This window comes from Anomaloglossus baeobatrachus, chromosome 5 (assembly GCF_048569485.1).
Source record: "Anomaloglossus baeobatrachus isolate aAnoBae1 chromosome 5, aAnoBae1.hap1, whole genome shotgun sequence".
Classification (NCBI taxonomy): domain Eukaryota; kingdom Metazoa; phylum Chordata; class Amphibia; order Anura; family Aromobatidae; genus Anomaloglossus; species Anomaloglossus baeobatrachus.
This window is the reverse complement of record NC_134357.1, coordinates 444,009,491-444,036,968: the sequence shown is the minus strand read 5'-3', so window position 1 is coordinate 444,036,968 and position 27,478 is coordinate 444,009,491. Positions and strand designations below refer to the sequence as shown.

The 27,478-nt window shown below is 48.3% G+C and overlaps 1 protein-coding gene across 1 annotated transcript in view; it reads left to right on the top strand.

Moving 5' to 3' along the window:
- The first annotated feature begins 480 nt into the window (after nt 1–480).
- LOC142311755 (peroxidasin homolog) overlaps nt 481–27,478 on the top strand; it is a 101,057-nt gene continuing 74,059 nt past the window's right edge. Inside the window, exon 1 of the mRNA XM_075350449.1 lies at nt 481–647. Within this exon, the coding sequence (XP_075206564.1) occupies nt 487–647 (161 nt within the window). The 5' untranslated portion in view covers nt 481–486. The remainder of the gene's footprint in view (nt 648–27,478) is intronic.

Genomic DNA, 27,478 nt, shown 5'->3' with positions numbered 1-27,478 from the left:
TCTGGACTTTAAAGAATAGAGAGCTAGGAAGCCGTCTGAAGAATGAGCAGGTCATTTGTTTTAACAGCTTCAGCGTTTCCCAACCCTGAAGTGGTTAAAAGAAGTGATATTAGATGGAACGTGCATAGTGATGTTGTTTTGACATCGCTGTGCACTACGTCCATTTTATGGGGCGCTCTTCTGGTGAATTTTGGGCAGAATACGCCTGATAAAGACATTGTGTGCACATATCCTAGCAGACAGGTTATTCCCTTCGTCTTATGCCCGGGAGGTCTGCTTGACAATCTTAGTAAATTACTTGACATCAGTCCAAGGGTAAATTAAAATATGAAGAGCTCCATAGAACACAGAAGGAGGGAACATGTGTTTGGGCAGAGGGGTGTGAGTGATATTAACAAGAAACACATGTTCTCTGCTCCCTCCTACAGCGGCTGAGAGGTTTTGGACGCTACATCTGCTCCTCAGACCTTGAGACAGCATACGATTATGAGCATGCAGTGGGGATTATATGGACTGCTTCTCCTACTTTTACCCCCTCAGCAGGGGGCAGCGTGTCCCAGCCGGTGTCTGTGCTTTCGGACCACTGTCAGGTGCATGCATCTGATGCTGGATTTCATCCCAGATGTTCCTTTCCAAACCACTGTTCTGTGAGTCCTGACTGTTCATAGTATATCTGATATGTGTGTATAGGGCTCTGTTCACATCAGCGTTATGGATTTTAATTATATCGCCCCATGACGGACACCAACAGTACCCAGTGGACCCCATTAACAAATAAAGCTCTCTGTAATATAGCCAGAAAAAAATATGGAATGTGATAGAATCTGTAACAGATCTTCCAACACAGATGTGAACACAGCCTGTACATATAAATATGTTATGTATAATGTTGTATAGCAGATATGTGCCATGTGTAGGGTAGTATTATTACATATATGTGCTTTGTATTAAGAAGCATTATTAATGTAGTTATATGTTTGTACATAGAGGACAAAATTATAGTATATTCTTGTACATAGGAGCAGTATTATGGTAGTTATATTCTTGTACATAGAAGGCAGTATTATAGTAGTTATAATCTTGTACATAGAAGGCAGTATTATAGTAGTTATAATCTTGTACATAGGAGCAGTATTATAGTAATTATATTCTTGTACATAGGGGGCAGTATTATAGTAGTTATATTCTTGTTCATAGGAGCAGTATTATATTACGGTAATTATATTCTTGTATATAGTGGCATTATTATAGTATTTATATTCTTGTACATAGGGGCAGTATTATAGCAGTTATATTTTTGTACATAGACGGCAGTATTACAGTGGTTGTATTCTTATACATAAAGGTCAGTATTATAGTAGTTATATTTTTGTACATAAAAGGCAGTATTATTGTCATTACATTTTTGTATATAGGTGGCAGTATTATAGTAGTTATATTCTTATACCTAGGAGCATTATTACAGTAGTAATACCCTTTTAGATAGGTGGCAGTATTATAGTATATAGGCGATAGTATTATAGTAGTTTCATTCTTATACATAGGGGCAGTATTATGTTAGTTACATTCTTGTGTATAGGTGGCAGTACTATAGTAGCTATATTCTTGTACATGGGGCAGTATTATAGCAGATATTCTTGTACATAGGAGGCAGTATTATACTGGTTGTTGTATTCTTATACATAAAGGTCAGTATTATAGTTGTAACAACAATCCATGAGGAGACCCACAGGACCGTGCACCGGACTCCCGCGAGGAGGCAACCGTGAGCTAACCCCCATATAGGGACTGTCGGGCGCAACCTCAGAAGGCACAGCAGCCGAGATTAGCAGGGTACACTGGGTAGCGTCCTATTTGGGTCCACGGTAGAAGCCGTAACTAGCCGGCGACAGATGTAAATTGGCGGGATCAGGACGAAGACCAGGACTGAAGACAGGTGCAGGCTTATGGAATCAGGAGGAGTCTGCAGCTGGCTGTTGGGAGGTGACCAGAGGAGATGGAAGGGCGAACGTGCTCAGATGGTGTACCGCCCCGCTCTCAGCAGCCGAGCCGACGTCATCTCTGTTGCGGCCGGGCAGACTGCCGGAGCCAGATGGAATGATGTCGGGGTTGCAGCATGCTGTGACATCTTGCAGCTCTTGTGTCCAGGAACGGAGTTTTGCAGAGTCCTGGCGTCCCTGCACTTTACAGTTCTAGTTACATGTCGCAGTGTATTTGCCCGCCCCCCCTTGGTCTTTTGCGAGCACACCCTCGTGCGGCTGGTTAGTTTCGCTTTTGACCTCAGGGTCTTCCTTCCGGCCGTGTTCCAAGGGGGCGGGGCTTCGTCTTCACGCCCTTTCTCAGGGGAGAAGACGCTGAGCTGTAGTTTTTCGTGCCCAAAAATGGCGGCAAAAATGGCGACTTCTGAAAACGGATCACCACTGACTATCCAATTCACTGCGCACTTCCACCGGGTAGGTGGATGGGTTTGAATCCTGTTCGTGACGCCAAAAATCGAGGTGTACTGCCCCAATTTCAGCAGCCGAGCTGCTCGGATCCGGTCCTTCTGTGGGTGGCTCAAGGGTCTCTCTGGACCCGGGGGTCTCGTGGTCACATCAATTGAAAAGGGGGTTATGGTGTATAGGATTTTGGAAAGTTTGTATGTGACGCCACCCACGGTATGTGGTAAATGGGGTACCACCGCTGGGGACTCCTGGGGGCGTTGGGCTGGCAGCTGGATGTTGTTAACCCTCCGTGGGTAGGGATGGATGCCCCGGGGCCCAGTGTGGTGTGAGAGGGATTGCAGGGAGCAGGAAACTCACAGTTCGGTTGTCCTGGTGTTGGATGAGGCTGCTTTCATGTGTAGGGTCAGGAAACACAGAGTCCAGTACTTAACCAGAAATTGCCGGTGTCCGTAGGCCTTTGGTATGGGGATGTTCGGATCCCACACTCGGTACAAGAAGCAGGGCCCTCTCTCTCCTGCACTTAAGCTAAGAGTCACCTTCTTTGTTTTGGACAGGGGAAGTCATCTTTTTGCATAAGTCCGGGGTCCCGTGCACACTACCGGCGGGCCACTACCCTGCCCCGGTCCACTACAGGTTCCCCTGAGCCTACTCGCCACTTCAGCTCCAAGAACTATGCTTTTTCTTTGCTTCACTTCCCCTGCAGCACAGGAGCTACAACCCCTGTCTGCACTCCTCTCCCTCCTTCCACTGACTGACTCAACTCCTCCCCTCCTGCTCTTTTTGTTACACTGGGGGGAGGGTGCGGCTGCCTCACTGTACCAGTGTGGGATCAGGTGGTACCAGGGAGGTTTAACTCTTTCTGTGACTACCTGGTTTTGGGTGATAGGTGGTGCAGCCGCCCAGGGTGCATGACAGTAGCAGTTATATTTGTACTTAAAAGACAGTATTATTGTCATTACATTTTTGTATATGGGGGCAGTATTATAGTAGTTATATTCTTATACATAGGAGCAGCATTACAGTAGTAATATCCTTTTATATAGGTGGCAGTATTATATTATATAGGCGGTAGTATTAGAGTAATTTCATTCTTATACGTAGGGGCAGTATTATGTTAGTTACATTCTTGTGTATAGGTGACAGTACTATAGTATATAGACAGTATTATAGTAGTGATATTCTTGTACATAGGGGGCAGTACTATACACTGTGTGCAGAATTATTAGGAAAATGAGTATTTTGATCACATGATAATTTTTCAACATGTTGTCCTACTCCAAGCTGTATAGGCTTGAGAGCCAACTACCAATTAAGTAAATCAGGTGATGTGCATCTCTGTAATGAGGAGGGGTGTGGTGTAATGACATCAACACCCTATATAAGGTGTGCTTAATTATTAGGCAACTTCCTTTCCTTTGGCAAAATGGGTCAGAAGAGAGATTTGACAGGCTCTGAAAAGTCCAAAATTGTGAGATGTCTTGCAGAGGGATGCAGCAGTCTTGAAATTGCCAAACTTTTGAAGCGTCATCACCGAACAATCAAGCGTTTCATGGCAAATAGCCAACAGGGTCGCAAGAAGCGTGTTGTGCAAAAAAGGTGCAAAATAACTGCCCATGATTTGAGGAAAATCAAGCATGAAGCTGCCAAGATGCCATTTGCCACCAGTTTTGCCATATTTCAGAGCTGCAACCTTACTGGAGTATCAAAAAGCACAAGGTGTGCCATACTCAGGAACATGGCCAAGGTAAGGAAGGCTGAAAAACGACCACCTTTGAACAAGAAACATAAGATAAAACGTCAAGACTGGGCCAAGAAATATCTTAAGAATGATTTTTCAAAGGTTTTATGGACTGATGAAATGAGAGTCACTCTTGATGGGCCAGATGGATGGGCCAGAGGCTGGATCAGTAAAGGGCAGAGAGCTCCACTCCGACTCAGACGCCTGCAAGGTGGAGGTGGGGTACTAGTATGGGCTGGTATCATCAAAGATGAATTTGTGGGACCTTTTCGGGTTTAGGATGGAGTGAAGCTCAACTCCCGGACCTACTAACAGTTTCTGGAAGACAACTTCTTCAAGCAGTGGTACAGGAAGAAGTCGGTATCATTCAAGAAAAACAAGATTTTCATGCAGTAAAATGCTCCATCGCATGCATCCAACTACTCCACAGCGAGGCTGGCCAGTAAAGGTCTAAAAGATGAAAAAATAATGACATGACCCCTTTGTTTACCTGATCTAAACCATATAGAGAACCTGTGGTCCCTCATAAAATGTGAGATCTACAGGGAGGGAAAACAGTACACCTCTCGGAACAGTGTCTGGGAGGCTGTGGTGGCTGCTGCATGCAATGTTGATCGTAAACAGATCAAGCAACTGACAGAATCTATGGATGGTAGGCTGCTGAGTGTCATCATAAAGAAAGGTGGCTATATTGGTCACTCATTTTTTTGGGTTTTGTTTTTGCCTGTCAGAAATGTTTATTTCTAAATTTTGTGCAGTTATATTGGTTTACCTGGTGAAAATAAACAAGTGAGATGGGAATATATTTGGTTTTTATTAAGTTGCCTAATAATTCTGCACAGTAATAGTTACCTGCACAAACAGATATCCTCCGAAGATTGCCAAATCTAAAAAAAAAAAAAAACACTCTGTCACAAACCACCGGGGGGGTCACTCAGAAATCCCCCGCGCTGGCTACCAGTACGTCACAATCGGGGGGTAACAAGTGGGGGTCACCCCTCCTTTATACCTCCCGACCGACAGACAGAGCACGTGACGCGCTCTCTAGCGCCCCTCTTATAGTCAGGCCAATTATGGAATTGCCCGACAATAAGCAAGGAGGCCGCTATACTACTTATGCCGATTATTGAAGGGTCCCCGGTGAGAGTAGGGTATATATTCCCCCGACCTCCGCGGGCGGAATATATAAAATCTCCCCGAATCTCACTGGCCTCCCCACAATAATCCTTGGCACAACTCGCTGCCACCAACCGCTTCACGGTAACTATTAGCCGAACACACAGACGTGGGATTCAAGATCGAGATAACAGAACAGCCCAAGATTAATTATATAATTTAATCAGCCTAAAGCACACTAGAAACTCAATATATACAATAGGGAATCTACAGAATATACATAGGTCAGAGTACAGTTACAGATAAAGCATGGTTTACAAACAGGTATGCAATTCAATCAGTTACCTTGTGCGTCTGGCCACAGGGGGGCGCTGTAGACCAGGTTTCCAGGAACTCCCACAGATGTTTCCTACACGTGACCCCCAGCGAAAGAACACTGGAAAATGGCCGAAGTAGGGTTATCAACCTGGGCAAATCCAGGTCCCCTCCTACCTTCGTGACCTCAGAGGGAGCACTGCTCCACCCCTGGCTGGAGTTATGGACAAAATCCACAACATGGAATATGGCCATAACTTGGCCTGGGAGCGTCGTAGGCGGACGCCAATGCTCTCATTGTGACAGTTATGAATTTAGCTACAGAATGAGAGGTTTCATGACTTGTCTACTAGTTCCACATTGGCTGATATCACGCCTGGGGTATTTCCCAAGCTCCCGCTCCCATAAAAAAGGTGTGCCAGCATCGTCCGCATGCGAAAACACCATTCTTATGGTTGCCGTATTTATCGGAAATATGGCTTGCGAGATATGAACCATTTTTTACTGGAGTCGTTCTGTCTGGCTAGTTCCAGAGCCTTATAATGAGATACAACTCTTGTTACAGGGTGACGGCAGGGAGTCATCCTGTGTCCTTTGTTCCCACATCACCTAATTTCCATATCACAGGAGATGGCCATGGGATGGGTTGCTAAACAAGTTGTGTGAAGGAAAGGGGGGGTGACACCAGGAGAGGGCTTCCTGACATAACTTGAATATCATGATTTATCGTCATATCTCCGGATTTACCTCACACCTCCCCCCTTTTGAGGGCGCTAGGGGGCAGCACACTCCGGTGTTCCCCCGTGCGCCCGTCCGCGACCTCTCCTTGTCGGGACAGCCCGTCTGCGTTACCGTGGTCACGGCCCCTTTTGTGGCGAATGGTGAAGTTGTATTGCTGGAGCGCAAGGCTCCATCGCAACAGTCGCCCATTCGTCCCAGAGACGGTGTGCAACCAGCTGAGGGGGTTGTGGTCCGTCTCCACGATGAAGTGGCGCCCGTATAGATAGGGTTGCAGACGCTGCAGGGCCCACACTATGGCCAGGCACTCCTTCTCCATTGTGGAATAGGCCACTTCCCTCGGTAACAGCTTCCTGCTCAGGTACAAGACTGGGTGCTCTTGGCTCGCAGAGTCCACCTGGCTGAGCACCGCACCGAGGCCGAAGTCACTGGCGTCGGTCTGTACTACAAACGGCCGCGTGAAGTCGGCTGCCTGTAGCACGGGCGGGCTGGACAGGGCGTCCTTTAGGGCCCGGAAGGCTGTCTCGCAGTCCATTGTCCAATCGACTGCAGAGGGCAGCTTCTTCTTGGTGAGGTCCGTCAGGGGCTTTGCCAGGCTACTATAGCATGGAACAAACCTCCTATAGTACCCAGCGGTCCCCAAGAAGGACATCACCTGCTTCTTGGTCCTGGGGGTGGGCCAGGATGCGATGGCCTCCACTTTCTCAGGCTCGGGCTTCAGTGTTCCCCCGCCTACCCGGTGACCGAGGTACTGGACCTCGCTCATGGCCAGCTGACACTTGCCCGGCTTGATGGTCAAACCTGCCCGGTGGACCCGCCTGAGCACCTGTGCTAGATGCTCTAGGTGATCTTCCCAGGTGGGACTGAAGACGGCAATGTCATCCAGGTACGCGGCCGCGTACCCTTCAAGTCCCTTGAGCAGGGTGTTGACCATCCGCTGGAAAGTGGCAGGGGCATTCCTCATCCCGAATGGCATCACCGTGGACTCGTACAGTCCAAATGGGGTAATAAAGGCAGAGCGTTCCCTGGCCTTGCGAGTCAGGGGGATCTGCCAATATCCCCGGCTCAGGTCCATGATGGTCAGGTACTGAGCCCCGGCCAACTGATCGAGCAGGTCATCGATGCGTGGCATTGGGTACGCATCGGCGACCGTGACAGCATTGAGCCCCCTGTAGTCCACGCAGAACCGAGTGGTTCGGTCCTTCTTAGGGACGAGGACTACAGGCGAGGCCCAAGCGCTGTTGGATGCCTGGATCACCCCCAGCTTCAGCATCTCGTCAATCTCCTGGCGCATGTGTTGCTGCACCTCCAGGGAGACCCGATATGCTGAACGCCGGATCGGGGGATGATCCCCAGTGTCCACGTGATGGACAGCCAAGTCAGTCCTTCCGGGCTGGTTGGTAAACAACCCCCGGAAGGGGTGTAGGGTGGCCCACAGCTGGGACCGTTGGTCCTCCAAGAGCTGGTGGCCAACCTCCACATCCTCAATGGATCCGCCTGCCCTAACCTGGGCTAGCATATCCAAGAGGGTTTCCGCTTCTCCCTCCTCGGGCAGGTTGCACACGGGGAGCGCACATGCCTCCCGCTCATGATGTGCCTTCATCATGTTCACATGGAAGGGCTTCCGCCTTCCACGGGCAGGGTCCAGGGTGACCAGGTACGTCACAGGGTTGAGCTGCTGGTACACGAGGTATGGGCCTTCCCAGGCTGCCTGAAGCTTGTCCTGTGGTACGGGGACCAGTACCCACACCTTTTGACCCACTTGGTAGGTCCTCTCACAAGCGTTCTGGTCGTACCAACGCTTCTGATCGGCCTGGGCTTGAGCCATATTGTCGTGTACCAGTTGCGTCAAGGCCTGCATTTTGTCCCGGAAGCGCATGACATACTCGATAACCGACACTCCAGGGGTGGCCAAATCCCCTTCCCAAGCCTCTTTCACCAGAGCCAGGGGGCCCCGCACACGTCGCCCGTACAGGAGCTCAAACGGTGAGAATCCTGTTGAGGCCTGTGGAACCTCCCGGTAAGCAAATAACAGGTGTGGGAGATACCGCTCCCAGTCACGCCCATGGGAGTCGACCAACATCTTAAGCATCTGCTTTAAGGTGCCATTGAACCGCTCGCACAGGCCATTAGTCTGTGGATGGTACGGGCTGGCCACCAGATGTCGCACCTGGACCTGCTTACAGAGGGCCTCCATCAGCTGGGACATGAATTGGGTCCCCCGGTCAGTGAGCATTTCCTGGGGAAAACCCACTCGGGAGAAAATCTCCAGCAATGCGGTGGCCACCTTGTCAGCCCGAATGGACGACAAGGCCACTGCTTCTGGGTACCGGGTGGCATAGTCCACTACCGTCAGTATGAAGCGTTTCCCGGAGCTGCTGGGGATGGCCAGCGGGCCGACCAGATCCACAGCCACCCTCCTGAAAGGCTCATCGATGATTGGCAGAGATACTAGTGGGGCTTTGGGGTGTGGCCCCGCCTTCCCCACTCTCTGACAGGTTTCACACGAACGGCAGTAGGCAGCCACATCGGCCCCCATTTTTGGCCAGTAGAAATGCTGGTTTAACCTGGCCTTGGTCTTAGCGATCCCTAGGTGTCCGGCCATCGGAATCTCATGTGCGATCCGCAACAACTCCGTCCGGAACGGATAGGGTACCACCAACTGTCGGTCCCTGGGCCACGCCTCCGGTGAACCCTGCTGGACCGTGGCCCGGTACAGCCGTCCTTGGTCCCAGACCACTCGCTCCGGGTCCGAGTCCGAGGGAGGCTGGGCCGCCTGCTCCTTAAGAGCTTTCAGGCTGTCGTCAGCTTCTAACGCTGCCTGAAACCCCTGACTAGATGTGGCCAGAATCGACGAGACTGTCACATCTTCGGTCAGTACCCCGGGACCTGTGTCCTGGCCTCCACCTGACTCGGCTGCCACTTGGTCAGAAGGGGAAGAGCTATCGGACCTCCGGGAGGCCCCTTGGCTTCCAGCACTCCCACTGCGGGTGACAGCGGCCACAGCCGCTGCGACCGTGGGTCGTGCCTGCTCCTCCTCCGTTCCTGACCAAGTCGCCGGTTCAGGCAGACCTACCTGGCTTCCTGACACCCCGGTTGTGGGGGAACCATGCACCGAGATCTTACCTGGGAGCACTTCCGCTCCTGGACCGGCCCCAATCTCACCTGCCTGTTCCCCTCCTGCAGCAACAGAACCCCGCTGTGAAATCTCTGGGGACCCCACATTTGCTGTGGTAGCCCCCACCCCACACACTGGTCCTCCCCCTGCAGCACCCTGCTCTCTGCTTATCCCTGCAGAGGGCAACAGATCCCAGCTCACAGGCTGATTACTTGTAGAGGCATTGTCACACCTTTCTCTGACCCCCTCCCCTGTCACAGCTGCAGCTGCGTGTGTGTCTATGGTGTCTATGCAAGCAGAAATATCAGAGTTCACTCCCTCCTCCCTTACATCATTCATAGATAACACATTAACATTGTCCGGAGGCATGTCAGTACTGGCTGAAGGTTCAGCCCTTGGTTGGGGCCCAAACTGGGAGGTTATCTGCCCCAAATCTGTCCCAAGTAGCACGTTTGCGGGGATCCGATCAGTTACCCCCACCTCCCTCACCCCTCGCCCTGCGCCCCAGTCCACATAAATGTCAGCAACAGGCAGCGCCGGGTCAATGCCTCCAATCCCGGAGACAGCGAGGGTTTTTCCAGGGATCAAGTCTTGGGGGGACACCATCTCAGGCCGCACCAGAGTCACCTCCGAGGCGCTGTCTCGCAGTCCTATGGTCACAGACCGGCCGACGGTGACAGGTTGGAAGCTGTCCAGGGACCTACCACCACCCCCACCCACACAATACACCTTGGGCGGCCCTTGGGACGGGGACGGAGCCGGGGCCTTGGGACGCTGAGGGCACATGGCCTTGAAGTGTCCAGGTAGGTTGCACTGGTGGCACCGTCTTGGTTCTGCCACGGGCCTGGAGAGGGGAGTTGAGGGGGACACCCCCTGCAGTCTAGGGGCAGGTGGGGCAGTCGCAGAATTCATCTTACCCCCTCTCCAGGTGCTGCTGGTGGCTGCTCTCCTGGCTTCAGGAGCCCGATTGTTGGTGTAGTCATCGGCCAGGGCAGCTGTAGCCGTGGACCCCTTTGGCTTCTGGTCTCGGATGAACTGGCGGAGATCCTCAGGGCAGTTCCACAAGAGTTGCTCCGTGATGAACAAGTCCAGGATCTCCGGTCCGGTGGAAAGCTGCAGGCCTTGGGTCCAGTGGTCGGCAGCTCGGGCAAGTGCCCGCCGGTGGTCAGCCCAGGAGTCCTTTGGTCCCTTCTGTAGGCTCCGGAACTTCTTGCGGTAGGACTCTGGAGTGAGGTTGTACTGTTGGATCAGGGCCCGCTTGATGGTGTCGTAGCCCTGATCTGCCTCAGCAGGCAAGTCCCCAAGGATATCCAGGGCCTTACCCCTTAGACGGGGGGTCAGGTATTTGGCCCACTGATCCTTGTCCAGATGGTGCTGCAAGCAAGTCCGTTCAAAAGCAGTCAGGAAAGAGTCCAAGTCTCCATCCTTCTCCAGCACTGGGAAGTCCTCAACACGGACCTTTGGAAGTTTGGTGTCTTGAAGGTCACGTGTGGCTGATGAGGGCCGGAGCTGAGCTAGCTGCAGCTGGTGGTCACGGTCTGCCTGTTGCCGTCGCTCTTCACGTGCTGCTTGCCGCTCCGCAGCCTCACGCACTGCTTGCCGCTCCGCAGCCTCAGCGTCACGCGCTGCCTGCCGCTCTGCCCTGCGCTCTGCCAGGAGTTCCTTGTAGCCCTCCTGGTCTCCAGCCTGGAGAAGGGCCATAGCCATTTGAAGAAGGCTATCCGAGCCTCCCAGGCTCGGTGGAATGGCACGTGGTGATCTGCGGCCCGCTGCGGAGCCTGGTGCTTCACTGTCCATTGCAGAGCGGAGGGCTGGCATCTGGCTCGTTGAGGACCCTTGGGTGAGCTGCTCCTCATCTAGTCCAGCAGTGCCAGGTTGTGCAATGTCCTCTGCAGAGCGGTTCTCTGGCGTCGAGCTCCTGGAGGACTCGTGGGCAACCTCCTCATTACTGTCCACAGCACCGTCCTCCCTCTCTTCGGCTCCTGCCTTAGCATTGGCCAGTTGCATAGCTCTGCTCCTGGTGCCATCAGCCATTCTTGCAGACTTTTGGTCACTGACACAGAACTGACACCTGATGCCTCCACACACCTTACAGTATCTGCACTCTGACACTCTAGTGTTGAGCTGGTCTGAAGACCCCAGCAGCCACAGCTGCTGCAGGCAGTCTTTAGTGTCTGGGAGTATGGGTCTCACACTCACACACACTATTATCTCGATCCCACCGCTTGCCACCAATATGTCACAAACCACCGGGGGGGTCACTCAGAAATCCCCCGCGCTGGCTACCAGTACGTCACAATCGGGGGGTAACAAGTGGGGGTCACCCCTCCTTTATACCTCCCGACCGACAGACAGAGCACGTGACGCGCTCTCTAGCGCCCCTCTTATAGTCAGGCCAATTATGGAATTGCCCGACAATAAGCAAGGAGGCCGCTATACTACTTATGCCGATTATTGAAGGGTCCCCGGTGAGAGTAGGGTATATATTCCCCCGACCTCCGCGGGCGGAATATATAAAATCTCCCCGAATCTCACTGGCCTCCCCACAATAATCCTTGGCACAACTCGCTGCCACCAACCGCTTCACGGTAACTATTAGCCGAACACACAGACGTGGGATTCAAGATCGAGATAACAGAACAGCCCAAGATTAATTATATAATTTAATCAGCCTAAAGCACACTAGAAACTCAATATATACAATAGGGAATCTACAGAATATACATAGGTCAGAGTACAGTTACAGATAAAGCATGGTTTACAAACAGGTATGCAATTCAATCAGTTACCTTGTGCGTCTGGCCACAGGGGGGCGCTGTAGACCAGGTTTCCAGGAACTCCCACAGATGTTTCCTACACGTGACCCCCAGCGAAAGAACACTGGAAAATGGCCGAAGTAGGGTTATCAACCTGGGCAAATCCAGGTCCCCTCCTACCTTCGTGACCTCAGAGGGAGCACTGCTCCACCCCTGGCTGGAGTTATGGACAAAATCCACAACATGGAATATGGCCATAACTTGGCCTGGGAGCGTCGTAGGCGGACGCCAATGCTCTCATTGTGACAGTTATGAATTTAGCTACAGAATGAGAGGTTTCATGACTTGTCTACTAGTTCCACATTGGCTGATATCACGCCTGGGGTATTTCCCAAGCTCCCGCTCCCATAAAAAAGGTGTGCCAGCATCGTCCGCATGCGAAAACACCATTTTTATGGTTGCCGTATTTATCGGAAATATGGCTTGCGAGATATGAACCATTTTTTACTGGAGTCGTTCTGTCTGGCTAGTTCCAGAGCCTTATAATGAGATACAACTCTTGTTACAGGGTGACGGCAGGGAGTCATCCTGTGTCCTTTGTTCCCACATCACCTAATTTCCATATCACAGGAGATGGCCATGGGATGGGTTGCTAAACAAGTTGTGTGAAGGAAAGGGGGGGTGACACCAGGAGAGGGCTTCCTGACATAACTTGAATATCATGATTTATCGTCATATCTCCGGATTTACCTCACACACTCCAACTTCCAAAAATATTAAGCTTTGATATTTATGAGTCTTTTGGGTTGATTGAGAACATAGTTGTTGATCAATAATAAAAAAAATCCTCTAAAATACAACTTGCCTAATAATTCTGCACACAGTGTAGTAGCTATATTCTTGTACATGGAGCAGTATTATAGTCGTGATATTCTTGTAGGTAGGGGGCAGTACTATAGTAGCTATATTCTTGTACATGGAGCAGTATTATAGTCGTGATATTCTTGTAGGTAGGGGGCAGTATTATAATAGCTATATTCTTGTACATGGGGCAGTATTATAGTAGTGATATTCTTGTACATGGGGCAGTATTATAGTAGTTATATTCTTGTACATGGGGCAGTATTATAGTAGTTATATTCTTGTACATAGGGGCAGTATTATAGTAGTGATATTCTTGTACATGGGGCAGTATTATAGTAGTTATATTCTTGTACATAGTGGGCAGTATTATAGTAGTTCTATTCTTATACAGAAGGGCAGTATTATATTAGTTATATTTTTGTACATAGGGGCAGTATTACATTAGTTATATTCTTGTACATGGGGCAGTATTATAGTAGTTATATTCTTGTACATAGGGGCAGTATTATAGTAGTGATATTCTTGTACATGGGGCAGTATTATAGTAGTTATATTCTTGTACATAGTGGGCAGTATTATAGTAGTTATATTCTTATACAGAAGGGCAGTATTATATTAGTTATATTTTTGTACATAGGGGCAGTATTACATTAGTTATATTCTTGTATATAGGTGGCAGAATTATAGTAGTTATATTCTTGTATATAAGAGCAGTATTACATTAGTTATATTCTTGTATATAGGGGCTGTATTATTGTAGATATATTCTTCTACTTAGGGGAAGTATTATAGTGAGATATACAGCAATTGGTAATATTAAAATTTAACTTTTAATTCTATTTCTTAAAAAGACTCAAAGTCTATAAAAATTATCACCCGTGAATCAGTGACCACACAGAAAAACGGACACAAGCAGGTAGAAGATAGGTCAAATATCCAATACCCTCATAATCAAGGGTTAATGTATTTGCATGAATATACCCAGTCTTTTTACCTCAGGTTGCTTCTTATCATCTAGCATGAGCAGGGTCTCATATCTCACCCAACTGCTCCGACAGAAGAAAATATTACCTTAGTAGGGCATGATATATATTATCAATTCAGCCCAATGAAACAGCCAAAGTATGCTCAATAGCCCTCCTTATTCTCTTCCCAATGCGTTTCCTCTTATCGATTCATCAGGGGAATTTACCATTTGGAGGCATTTGGAGGCTGCAGTATGTAAAAGGTATAGTAAGCTAGTGACCAATAAAAACGGTACTCAAGCAAAGAAAAAGACACCACTGTTAAAGTCCCCATAAGCGATATTACCTTATCAGAAGAGCATGTAGTCTAAAACATCCTAGATGTGTGGTTCCATACACACCAGGTCTAGGGGCCGCGCTTCTTATTATGTCCACATGAACTATTAGGCCGCCGGCATTTTTATCCGGTCTCAAATGGCCTCGTTTTGAAAATCGCGCCCCATGTGACCCTGGTCACATGACCATCGTGTCATAATATCGCGTCACTTGGCCCGACATGTGACCATCGCGTCATGAGGCCCCATCACATGTTCAGGCCAGTTCCTGGCCAGATGCATGCTGGGCCAAGGTCACGTACGTCACGGTCACATGATCGCCACTTGGCCCTGCCTCCAAGCCCAGCCTACCACAAACGGCATACGGGCCAATAGCGTACGGAGAGGGCCGCGGTCATGTGATCTCCGTTCCGACCACGCCCCCAACCATTCATTCACAAACACTAAGGGATATCTTTGGAGATATACTCAAACAAACAGCGGTTAGGCTTATTCCCTAAGGGGGATATAGTATATGGAGTATACATCAGTTTTTTAATACGATTTTACTATATATCAATTCATAGCCATAAATCCTTTGTCATGTACATCCCATATAAGGAATTCAAGTGCCAAGAAAGGGGGTTTTATATTTAAGTAGAGTCTCCTTCTTTACTTGGATTAGGTGATGTTAATAAGGACGGACCCCGTCCAAAAGATAACTGATCCAATCAATGGATTCAGGACATAAAATGGTATTTTTTGGCAGGTTCCTAAAAACCACAGGACAAGAAATTACAATTAGGAAAAGAGATTTTGGTATATATGCATCTTCAAGATTGATACAAGGTATTTTAGTTACCGGAGCAGCATTGGTCAAGCCCCCAGAAAAACACCAGAAAGAGGGGGGGATAGAAAAATATAAAACAAGATGACCCTAGATAGCATCTGTCATCTGAGATCTACCTAACTGCGGAGGTCGGCGCCCTATCCGTCACGTCAGGAACCTGCCAAAAAATACCGTCACGTCCTTATTAACATCACCTAATCCAAGTAAAGAAGGAGACTCTACTTAAATATAAAACCCCCTTTCTTGGCACTTGAATTCCTTATATGGGATGTACATGACAAAGGATTTATGGCTATGAATTGATATATAGTAAAATCGTATTAAAAAACTGATGTATACTCCATATACTATATCCCCCTTAGGGAATAAGCCTAACCGCTGTTTGTTTGAGTATATCTCCAAAGATATCCCTTAGTGTTTGTGAATGAATGGTTGGGGGCGTGGTCGGAACGGAGATCACATGACCGCGGCCCTCTCCGTACGCTATTGGCCCGTATGTCGTTTGTGGTAGGCTGGGCTTGGAGGCAGGGCCAAGTGGCGATCATGTGACCGTGACGTACGTGACCTTGGCCCAGCATGCATCTGGCCAGGAACTGGCCTGAACATGTGATGGGGCCTCATGACGCGATGGTCACATGTCGGGCCAAGTGACGCGATATTATGACACGATGGTCATGTGACCAGGGTCACATGGGGCGCGATTTTCAAAACGAGGCCATTTGAGACCGGATAAAAATGCCGGCGGCCTAATAGTTCATGTGGACATAATAAGAAGCGCGGCCCCTAGACCTGGTGTGTATGGAACCACACATCTAGGATGTTTTAGACTACATGCTCTTCTGATAAGGTAATATCGCTTATGGGGACTTTAACAGTGGTGTCTTTTTCTTTGCTTGAGTACCGTTTTTATTGGTCACTAGCTTACTATACCTTTTACATACTGCAGCCTCCAAATGCCTCCAAATGGTAAATTCCCCTGATGAATCGATAAGAGGAAACGCGTTGGGAAGAGAATAAGGAGGGCTATTGAGCATACTTTGGCTGTTTCATTGGGCTGAATTGATAATATATATCATGCCCTACTAAGGTAATATTTTCTTCTGTCGGAGCAGTTGGGTGAGATATGAGACCCTGCTCATGCTAGATGATAAGAAGCAACCTGAGGTAAAAAGACTGGGTATATTCATGCAAATACATTAACCCTTGATTATGAGGGTATTGGATATTTGACCTATCTTCTACCTGCTTGTGTCCGTTTTTCTGTGTGGTCACTGATTCACGGGTGATAATTTTTATAGACTTTGAGTCTTTTTAAGAAATAGAATTAAAAGTTAAATTTTAATATTACCAATTGCTGTATATCTATCTATCTCTGGTAATAAATAATAATATCCCTGCTATCTATGGTATGGCGGGTTTCTTGACAACGGGACTTGATTTAAACAATTGGACATCTGAGGCAAGAGACGTCTTCTCAGAACGGGAATTTATTCAACCGAGCTGTACTCCAGCCTATAGCACTGTATTTAAGGAATTGACAAAAATTTATAAAGACCATATAAGTTCGTGGTGGGAAGTCCAGAGCTTAGAAAACTATATTAAGGCATCTATTGTACCCAGACATCTCCGCATAACTCTTACACCTGGCACAAGGTATAGGGAACAGGGTCTATCTGATAAGTGGGAAAAAGAAATTACAGCCAGTTCCTTGCGACTAATGCACCTCCTTTTAGAGGAAAAAACTAGATTAGTGGTTTTATCAAAAAAACTAACTGACCAAATTGAGACAACAAAAAAGTTCTCATCAGAGGTGGATTTTAAATCCCGAGAGTCTACCCTACAAAATTCAGTCGAAAGGTTCCAATACCATCTTAAGGAGAGAAAACACCGCTACTTCGTTAGGGACCTCCAGGAATTTAAGGACCATAAGGCGTATCTTTTTCCTGCTAATAAGGTTTATATACCACCTCCAGAAACAGAACCCTCTTCAACTGACACAGAGGTGTCAGACAACGACACCAGGCCCAAGAGAGGTAAAAACAAGAATAAGAACTATAATCGTGGAGGTAGGGGAGGCCGACCATATACATCCCATTTTTTAGACCATCAACATTACCTTCGGAGCCGTCAGCAACCCTACAACCCGCCGCAGGGGGACTTTCCCAGGTAATAAATTTATCATCAAAAAATCTAGATTCAGCAGCTATGTGTGTTCTTAGTAAGGGCCTATCTTTCGTGCCTACATCGGGACTGAATATATTTGACACTATTAAGGACCTTCACCTGTTTGTGAGAAAATTAAAATGGAGGAAGCACTTCATTCATAATGAAAAGATGCAATGTAGGGAATTGGGTGTCTCGGAGGATCTTCTACCAGACATCCGCCTTCTGATGGGTATTTCAGAGGAAGACCCAAACCTTGTTGGTGAGGGTCCCTTCACTGATTTAAAACAGAGGAGTACCCGTTTACCTCCTCCCCAAAGTGATGTCTCTGCAATAGATGTCTTTTCTCGATTGGTGAGCGATGATATAGAAAATTTGGACAAAAAACAACAATACACCAATTATAATATCACGCAGGAAGAAATGAGAGCCCTCAATGAACTGCAACATGACCACGACATTGTCATAAAACCCTCTGATAAGGGAGGCAATGTCGTGGTCATGGATTGGTGTAAATATAGGGATATGTGTCGATCACTTCTGGATGACCCAGCGGGCTATACAAAATTAAAATCTGACCCTACAGTGTCATTTTTGGGACAACTGAAGATGATTCTTACAGATGGTCTCACTAACAATTATATCAGCAAAAATGAGTATGAATTTATGTTACCATCACATCCAATGACGGCTACTTTCTACTGCCTACCAAAAATCCATAAGGGTTTAATACCCTTGAAAGGCAGACCTATTGTGTCAGGAATAGGTGGTTTATGTCAAAATGTAGGTATCTATTTGGACGAACTGCTTACCCCCTTTGTAAAAGCTTTGTCGTCCTTTACCCGGGATACGACGGATCTTTTGAGGAAATTGGATGGTGTTGCTCTGGAGCCAGATGATATACTATGTAGTATTGACGTCGAGGCCCTTTATTCTTCAATAATTCATTCAGTAGGGCTACACGCGATTGAATATTTCTTAAAAATGCGTGGGCGTCAATTTCAGGGACATAACAACTTTCTCCTCCAAATTTTGGAATTTTGCCTGACAAAAAACTATTTTCTGTTTGATGGGCGGATCTATCACCAGCTCAGGGGTACTGCAATGGGGAGCCCTTGTGCTCCCTCGTATGCAAATTTACTCCTGGGCTGGTGGGAGGAGACCCTGGTCTTCGGTGATGGGGACCCCCCAGGTATCGAGAGAATAGTTTTTTGGTCAAGATACCTGGATGATATTTTTGTGATTTGGAGGGGTACCCATGAAGATTTCAAGAAATTTGTCGCACACCTAAATGATAATACCATCGGTCTCTTTTTTACAAGTGAGAGCAACACCACCCAACTCCCCTTTTTGGACGTCCTAATCATGAGGGATGACTTGGGGAATCTATCTACAAGAACATATAGAAAGCCCACATCTACCAACTCACTTTTACGTTGGGAAAGCAGCCATCCACTCCCACAAAGGAGAGGTATTCCAAAAGGGCAATACTTCAGACTCAGACGCAATTGCTCTACGGATCGTGAATTCCGAGAGCAGGCTGCAGATCTGAGAAAACGCTTTAGGGAGAGAGGATATCCAGATAAGATCCTAAAAACAGCTTATCAAGAAGCATGTAGAAAGGATAGAACAAGCCTTCTGGTCTCCTCCCCAAGACGATCTGAAGAAAACAAAATCAGATTCATTACTACATATAGCAATGGATCAAAAGCCCTATTCTCCATTCTGAGCAAGCATTGGTCGATCCTCCAGATGGACTCAGACATTGGGGACCTGGTGGGTGGACACCCTCAATGTACCTATCGGCGCAATAGATCATTACAGGACAGATTAGTCCACAGCCACTTTAACCCACCAAAAAGAACTACATGGTTGGAACGTGGAATAGTGGGTTCATTCAGATGCAGTGGTTGTGTCGCTTGCCCGGTTATAAAAACTGGAAAGGACTTTCTAAGTCACAATACTGGAAAAACATACTCAATCAGATCACTGATAAATTGCCGCACATCTGGGGTAATTTACAAAGCTACTTGCTCATGCCCGTTTGAATACGTAGGAAAGACGAAACGAGAACTACGGCGTAGAGTCGGAGAACATTTGCGAGATATTATCAATAAACGAGATACCCCTTTGGCAAAGCATATCAACCAGGTGCATGGGGGGGATACAAGGGGTCTCACGTTTATGGGCATTGACTCAGTTGCTCCCCCCCTTCGGGGTGGCGATTGGGACAAGAGCCTCTTGCAGCGTGAGACCTTTTGGATCTACACCCTTAAGACCCAGGTTCCTATGGGATTAAATGAAATTCTTACTTTTAGTTGTTTTTTGTGAAGGGACAGTATAGGGCTAGATAGGGTGAGCCACCATAGAGCGGGGGCGCCATGACGTGACGGATAGGGCGCCGACCTCCGCAGTTAGGTAGATCTCAGATGACAGCTGCTATCTAGGGTCATCTTGTTTTATATTTTTCTATCCCCCCTCTTTCTGGTGTTTTTCTGGGGGCTTGACCAATGCTGCTCCGGTAACTAAAATACCTTGTATCAATCTTGAAGATGCATATATACCAAAATCTCTTTTCCTAATTGTAATTTCTTGTCCTGTGGTTTTTAGGAACCTGCCAAAAAATACCATTTTATGTCCTGAATCCATTGATTGGATCAGTTATCTTTTGGACGGGGTCCGTCCTTATTAACATCACCTAATCCAAGTAAAGAAGGAGACTCTACTTAAATATAAAACCCCCTTTCTTGGCACTTGAATTCCTTATATGGGATGTACATGACAAAGGATTTATGGCTATGAATTGATATATAGTAAAATCGTATTAAAAAACTGATGTATACTCCATATACTATATCCCCCTTAGGGAATAAGCCTAACCGCTGTTTGTTTGAGTATATCTCCAAAGATATCCCTTAGTGTTTGTGAATGAATGGTTGGGGGCGTGGTCGGAACGGAGATCACATGACCGCGGCCCTCTCCGTACGCTATTGGCCCGTATGCCGTTTGTGGTAGGCTGGGCTTGGAGGCAGGGCCAAGTGGCGATCATGTGACCGTGACGTACGTGACCTTGGCCCAGCATGCATCTGGCCAGGAACTGGCCTGAACATGTGATGGGGCCTCATGACGCGATGGTCACATGTCGGGCCAAGTGACGCGATATTATGACACGATGGTCATGTGACCAGGGTCACATGGGGCGCGATTTTCAAAACGAGGCCATTTGAGACCGGATAAAAATGCCGGCGGCCTAATAGTTCATGTGGACATAATAAGAAGCGCGGCCCCTAGACCTGGTGTGTATGGAACCACACATCTAGGATGTTTTAGACTACATGCTCTTCTGATAAGGTAATATCGCTTATGGGGACTTTAACAGTGGTGTCTTTTTCTTTGCTTGAGTACCGTTTTTATTGGTCACTAGCTTACTATACCTTTTACATACTGCAGCCTCCAAATGCCTCCAAATGGTAAATTCCCCTGATGAATCGATAAGAGGAAACGCGTTGGGAAGAGAATAAGGAGGGCTATTGAGCATACTTTGGCTGTTTCATTGGGCTGAATTGATAATATATATCATGCCCTACTAAGGTAATATTTTCTTCTGTCGGAGCAGTTGGGTGAGATATGAGACCCTGCTCATGCTAGATGATAAGAAGCAACCTGAGGTAAAAAGACTGGGTATATTCATGCAAATACATTAACCCTTGATTATGAGGGTATTGGATATTTGACCTATCTTCTACCTGCTTGTGTCCGTTTTTCTGTGTGGTCACTGATTCACGGGTGATAATTTTTATAGACTTTGAGTCTTTTTAAGAAATAGAATTAAAAGTTAAATTTTAATATTACCAATTGCTGTATATCTATCTATCTCTGGTAATAAATAATAATAAGAAGTATTATAGTGGTTATATTCCTGCACGTCTGGACAGTATTACAGTAGTTATATTCTTGTACATAGGGGCAGTATTATAGTTTTTATATTCCTGCACACATGGACAGTATTACAGTAGTTATATTCTTGTACATTGGGGCAGTATTATAGTTTTTATATTCCTGCACACATGGACAGTATTACAGTAGTTATATTCTTGTACATAGGATCAGATGAGTTCTATCGATGATAGTGATTTTTATTTTATTCATGCATAAAAGATCCAATCACCCAACAAATAGGCATTTCATTCTTTAGGTGGGCAAACACCGGAATATTTACATGGACCTAAAATCGTAATCGGGCATTCTTATGAACACTCATTCGTCAATTATTGGCTGATCTAAATGGGCCTTTAGTTTTTGCCATCAGTTTCCATGTCTTGTAGCCACATTCCCAGTGCCGTTCTCAGACACCTGCATCCTGAGTCCTCGCTCCAGAACTATAAAGTGTAGAAACGTGCGCTGTGGACTCTGAATTCCCACAGGTTGTTCTTTCTCTATCCTATCCAGCGATCCTGATTGCATACAGACACCCACTGACTTGGTTATTTTGTGTCCTGAGGCCAAGTATGTAAAAGAATGTATGATGTAAGCCGGCTGGAAATGTGCGTTTCGTCACTTGAAATTTTTGTTGAGAAAGAGCCAGTGTGATCTGCGTATATTCTCCAACAATCTGACATGTGGAACTAGCTCAGCAATAGCAGCTGTACAACTGCAGGCTCTTTAAATGCTGTGTGGCACTAAAAGCCCCAGCATGCACGTTCAGCCACATTTTTGGAAACTGCTCTGTATAAGAATGGAGGGGGGACGTACAAGACTCTCTACAAGAGAAATGCTGTGTTATATGGCTATACTTCTGAATGGCTGACCATCTGAATCATGGCTAATAAAACGTCTACATAGGATTGTCCCGCCATCAAACCCAACTGAGCTGGACATACAGCTGTTTTCTAAGGAAGGAGATAAGCAGCTACCTGAGACCTGTCACCACTTATCCGCAAGTGAAACAGTAAAGTCAGACAGGGACTCATTAGTTAGTCCCAACAGACATTAAATTGTAAAGGCCGCTTTACACACAACGAGATCGCTAACGAGATATCACTGGGGTCACAGAATTCGTGACGCACATCCCGCCTCGTTAGCGACATCGTTGCGCGTGACACATACAAGCGACCACTAACGATCCAAGATACTCACCAAATCGTTGATCGTTGACACGACGTTAATTTCCCAAATATCGTTGCTCATTTTGGACGCAGGTTGTTCGTCGTTCCTGAGGCAGCACATATCGCTACGTGTGACACCCCGGGAACGACGAACAACACCGTACCTGCATCCTCCGGCAACGAGGTGGGAGTGACGTGAATGCGGCTGCTCTCCACCACTACTCTTCTATTGGTGGTCCGCTGATTGATGTCGCTGTGACGCCGCACAAACCGCCCCCTTAAAAAGAGGTTGTTTGCCGGCCACAGCGACGTCGCTAGGAAGGTAAGTATGTGTGACGTGTCCTAGATATATTGTGCGCCACGGGCAGCGATTTGCCAGTGACACACAACCGACGGGGGCGGGTGCGATTGCTAGCGATGTCGCAGCATGTAAAGCGGCCTTAAGCCGATCCCATTGTAGTCAATTTTGGGCTATATAGCTCAATGCAAAAGCACACATGACAAGCTCTGATCTGCTACATCTGTTCTTCATCTTGACTGATGCACTTGTATTTGCAGAAAGTAAAGGAATTTGGTCATCATTGATTATGATGATGTTAGTTAGTTCGTGGTGTTACCCCGGGCTATTCCTTTGCTGGGTGCCCTATTGTGCAGTGCCCCTTCCTGGCCATACACGGTACTGCACGTGTTCCACTGGGAGTCTGGATATGTTTATTTTGGCCGAGACTATTCCCCACCAGCGATTATTCTGTTCTTGATCATGTCTTATCTTATGTTTTGAACAATGTGTTGCTGTCCGCCCCCTCAGGATTGGTTGGCCAGAGCTGACAAGTATGTGTGCTGAACAGCGCCCATACTTATATGTGGGCCCCCTGTCTCCTCTCTCTGGAATACAGGGCACAGCGTGCAGTTCTTTGGGAGTGATGTCATGACTGGTTTGTAATTATGTCTGTACACAATAAGGCGCCCTTGATGATCACAAATTACTTGTCTTGGATGGGCTCCAGGATTAACTGAATCATTGACAATATGACAGATTACGCAGAAACCTTGTGTGGATGCTCATGTCCCATGCAAAAATGTCTAGATGTTCTTATTTTAATTGCTGGCTTTATATCCATAGCAGATTACATTGCAGTCTTCCAATCGCAATTCTCGACAAACCCTCAATGCAATTACAGGCTAATTTGCATGTGTGGCGCCCCTGAGTATATCAGGGTGTCACAGGTAACTGCATCCTTTCACCCAGGGTGCAGGGCCTACCCCCCATGGTTCCAGGTTCCCAGAAATCGGTGGCACTACAATCAGCACCACAAATCCCAATCAACACCTCACATCATGACCTGTCAGACACACCAGTGGGTTGGTTAAGCTGGAATAGGGCCACCCACCTAGGGGTCAGGCAGACTGGTGGGAGGGAGGAAGTGAGCAGAGTAGTGAGAGCCCTCAAGGAGTGAGTAGCTGGAGTAGTAGCTCCCGGGGAGCTGGACCGAGGTTGGGTCGCAGATGGTGGTCCGGGACCAGAGGAGTCGGGGACCGGTGGCAGTGACATTAGAAAAGGGTGCGATGGACATAGTTGTCTAGGAGGATTGTTGGCATCAGAAACCCAAAAGAACTGACCGGTACCGAGCACGAGGGGGTACAGGACCCTAGGTCAGGAACAGATTAAACTTCCTGATAATTAACCTGGGAGGGAGAGTATCTTCACGAACTTCCCTAAGAGCTCAGAGATTGAAGGCGTCAGCACACCGCGGGGGATAGGGTTTTCTAGTAAAGCAGCGCACTGAAATCCCAAATGCCAGCCATCAAGAGCACACCTACACTATACATAGTGAGCGGGGCCCTAACAGCTTCAAGCCAAGAGGCCACAACAGACAACTAAATTGTGCACGGAGGTGGGCTCCGGATTACCAAGTGACACCGGTGCAAGCGGATACCTGGACGGGCTCTCCGCAGTGACAGTGAGGCACAGAGACTTTAATTTACCTTCAGTGTGAGTGTCTACTTTATAATCCTCATCCAGCACCATGACTACCCACAGTGAGTACCCTGATTCCTGCACCCTGCGCTCCCAAATATCCACCAAAATCCCAGAGGCCAGGGCCTTCCCTACCTGCGAATGGACTGACACCTTGCTGCTCCACACCATCTTCCCCGGTACTCCATCCAGCAGCGGCGGTACTCCCATTACCGCAACCCGCAGGTGGCGTCACAAACTTCTCCCCTGTAAATAATCCCCTTTCAAGGATCGGAGTGTTTGCTGAGCCTGGGTCCAGACTCCTCGAGCCACGACCACCCTGAATCCGAACACCCCGGTCGACACATGTGGCTTCAAAGCTTCATTTCTCAGCACTGGGACATCGGACTGTTACAAGGCAGGTAGTGTCATGAGTGTGTTGCGCCCTGCTGAAACCTTCGGGGGATCTGGAGTCAGAAGGTCACAGCATTTTAATTGATCTGTGCCGCCCCCACGCCTGTAGCAGCTGGGCTGCTCGGATCCGGACCCGCTGTGTGGCTCGAGGGATCCTCCGGACCCGGGGTCACGCGGAGACGTCAAATGAAAAGGGGGACGTAATTGTTCGTGACGCCACCCATGGTGTGTGGTGAAGTAGGAAACCACCGCTGCTGTTGTGGGACACCCGGGGGAGATGTAGTGGCATATGGATGTTAACCCCTCTGTGGGTAGGGATGGTTGCCCCGGGACCCAGTGTCTCTGTGCAGGGTATGGCGATGGCAGGGGCCTGCACCCCCGGACGTACCAGGGGGTGTTCGGTTACTCAAAATTAAATGAACCACACGAGTCTTTTGGTAAACTAAGGTGCTGGTGGCCGGCTGCCGCTGCCGGTTGTACTCTGGTCCCCCACCCGGGCTGGTGGTCGCCGTCCTTTTCCTCTGCACTAGTTCTGTTGTTTGTGTAGACTTCCCGTTATGGAACACGGGAGTACGCTCCCGACTTTTTGTGTACCTGAGGAGCCGTGCCCGCTGACACTGACCCGTAGGATCTATGGGCCCTGGTGGTTGCCTTATCTCTCTCTGTGGGTGGTTGTCTGCTTTTGGGACTTTGGTTTGGACAGGACCTAAAATCCTGCCCTCAATTGGTTGATTAGCTAGGCCGTTGGTTCTGGTCCTGGCTTCAGGGTCCGAGTACCCCCTCTGTACACAGTTTCCGGGTCGAGTCTCTGGTGTCGGTACCGGCGGGCTCCAACCCTGTCCCGGTCCACTCGGATCTCCGGCTGCCGTCTTCCCGTCGCCGGCCGACGGGGACCACGTCTGCCACCTAGCCAAGGTACCAGGGCTCCAACCCTGGCACCGTTCAACTTGAGCTTCTCCTCTGCTGGAGCTACACTTAGCCCCAGCCTCCACTCCTCTCAACTTGAACTCGAACTTTTACTCGAACTGCTTGTTTTCCCGCCCCGAGCTGTCTAGACCCCTAGGTGGGTGTTCCCTAACCGCCTGGTCCCGCCCACTGGTGTGCCTGTCTTGCCTTGAGGGGGGTGATTAGGGTTTCAGGTCGGCTGTAAGTAACCTAGGTGAGTGAAGGTGTTATGCGGGGGCCTAATGTGTGACTACCTGGTTTTGCCAGGGCGTCACAGATCTCAGATCCTCTGTGGAGCCCACTTGACTGGTATCTTGTATTGGAGTGGATTTACTTTCATTTGATGTTGAAGATGTTAAGGACTCCTTCCTTTCCAGCTGAGATGACTCATAGCCTTAAGCTGGTGTCACACTAAACGACAGCGACAACGACGTCGCTGTTACGTCACCATTTTCGGTGACGTAACAGCGACCTTGTAAGTCGCTGTTATGATCGCTGCTTAGCTGTCAAACACAGCAGAAGCAGCGATCATAAGGTCGCTGTGCTACATGTTCAGAGAGCAGGGAGCCGCGCTTAGCGCTGGCTCCTTGCTCTCCTGCAGCACACATCGGGTTAATTAACCCGATGTGTGCTGCAGCTACATGTCACAGTTCAGAGAGCAGGGAGCCGCGCTTAGCGCTGGCTCCTTGCTCTCCTGCAGCACACATCGGGTTAATTAACCCGATGTGTGCTGCAGCTACATGTCACAGTGCAGAGAGCAGGGAGCCGCGCGCACTGCTTAGCGCTGGCTCCTTGCTCTCCTTGCTACAGTATACATCGGGTTAATTACCCGATGCGTACTGCAGCCACATGTCACAGTGCAGGAGCCGGCACTGGCAGCAAGAGCGGAGGCTGGTAACCAGCGTAAACATCGGGTAACCAGGGAAAGGTCTTCCCTTGGTTACCCGATGTTTACGCTGGTTACAGCTTACCGCAGCTGCCAGTGCCGGCTCCTGATCGCTTCATTTCGTCGCTCTCTCGCTGTCACACACAGCAATGTGTGTGTCACAGCGGGAGAGTGACGACCAAAAAATGAAGCTGGACATTCAGCAACGACCGGCGACCTCACAGCAGGGGCCAGGTCGTTGCTAAATGTCACACACAGCGACAGTGACGGGACGTCGCTGCAACGTCACAGAAAATGGTGACGTAGCAGCGACGTCGTTGTCGTCGTCGTTATGTGTGACACCAGCTTTAATCACAGCTGCAGCATCTTATCATCACTCCCTTCCACTATATTTACCTATTTCTGGTTTCACTCCATGGGGTTATAATTTTTCTATATTGACCACTTTGAAGGAGCCTGTCTCTGGAGAGGCTTAGATGCTCATTTCTTTTGCAGCTGAGAAGTTTCCTGCTGGAGAAGCTGAAGAGTGCTATTTGTTGTGTCTTTCCCCACCCATTTGTCTTACCTTCCTTGTGTTGTTTTATTGCAGTATTGAGACTAGCCTCTCGCTGGCCTGCACAATAGTCAGGGTGAGTTCAGGACTGGCAAGGGCCTAGACACATGACGGCGCATGAAGGGAAAGACCTGTATAGGGACGGTAGGGAGTGCAGAGATCAGACTAAGGTGAGTGTTATGAGGTGACCCCGCATCCCTCTATTGCCAGGGCCTTCCATTGTACTTTTTCCCTGGT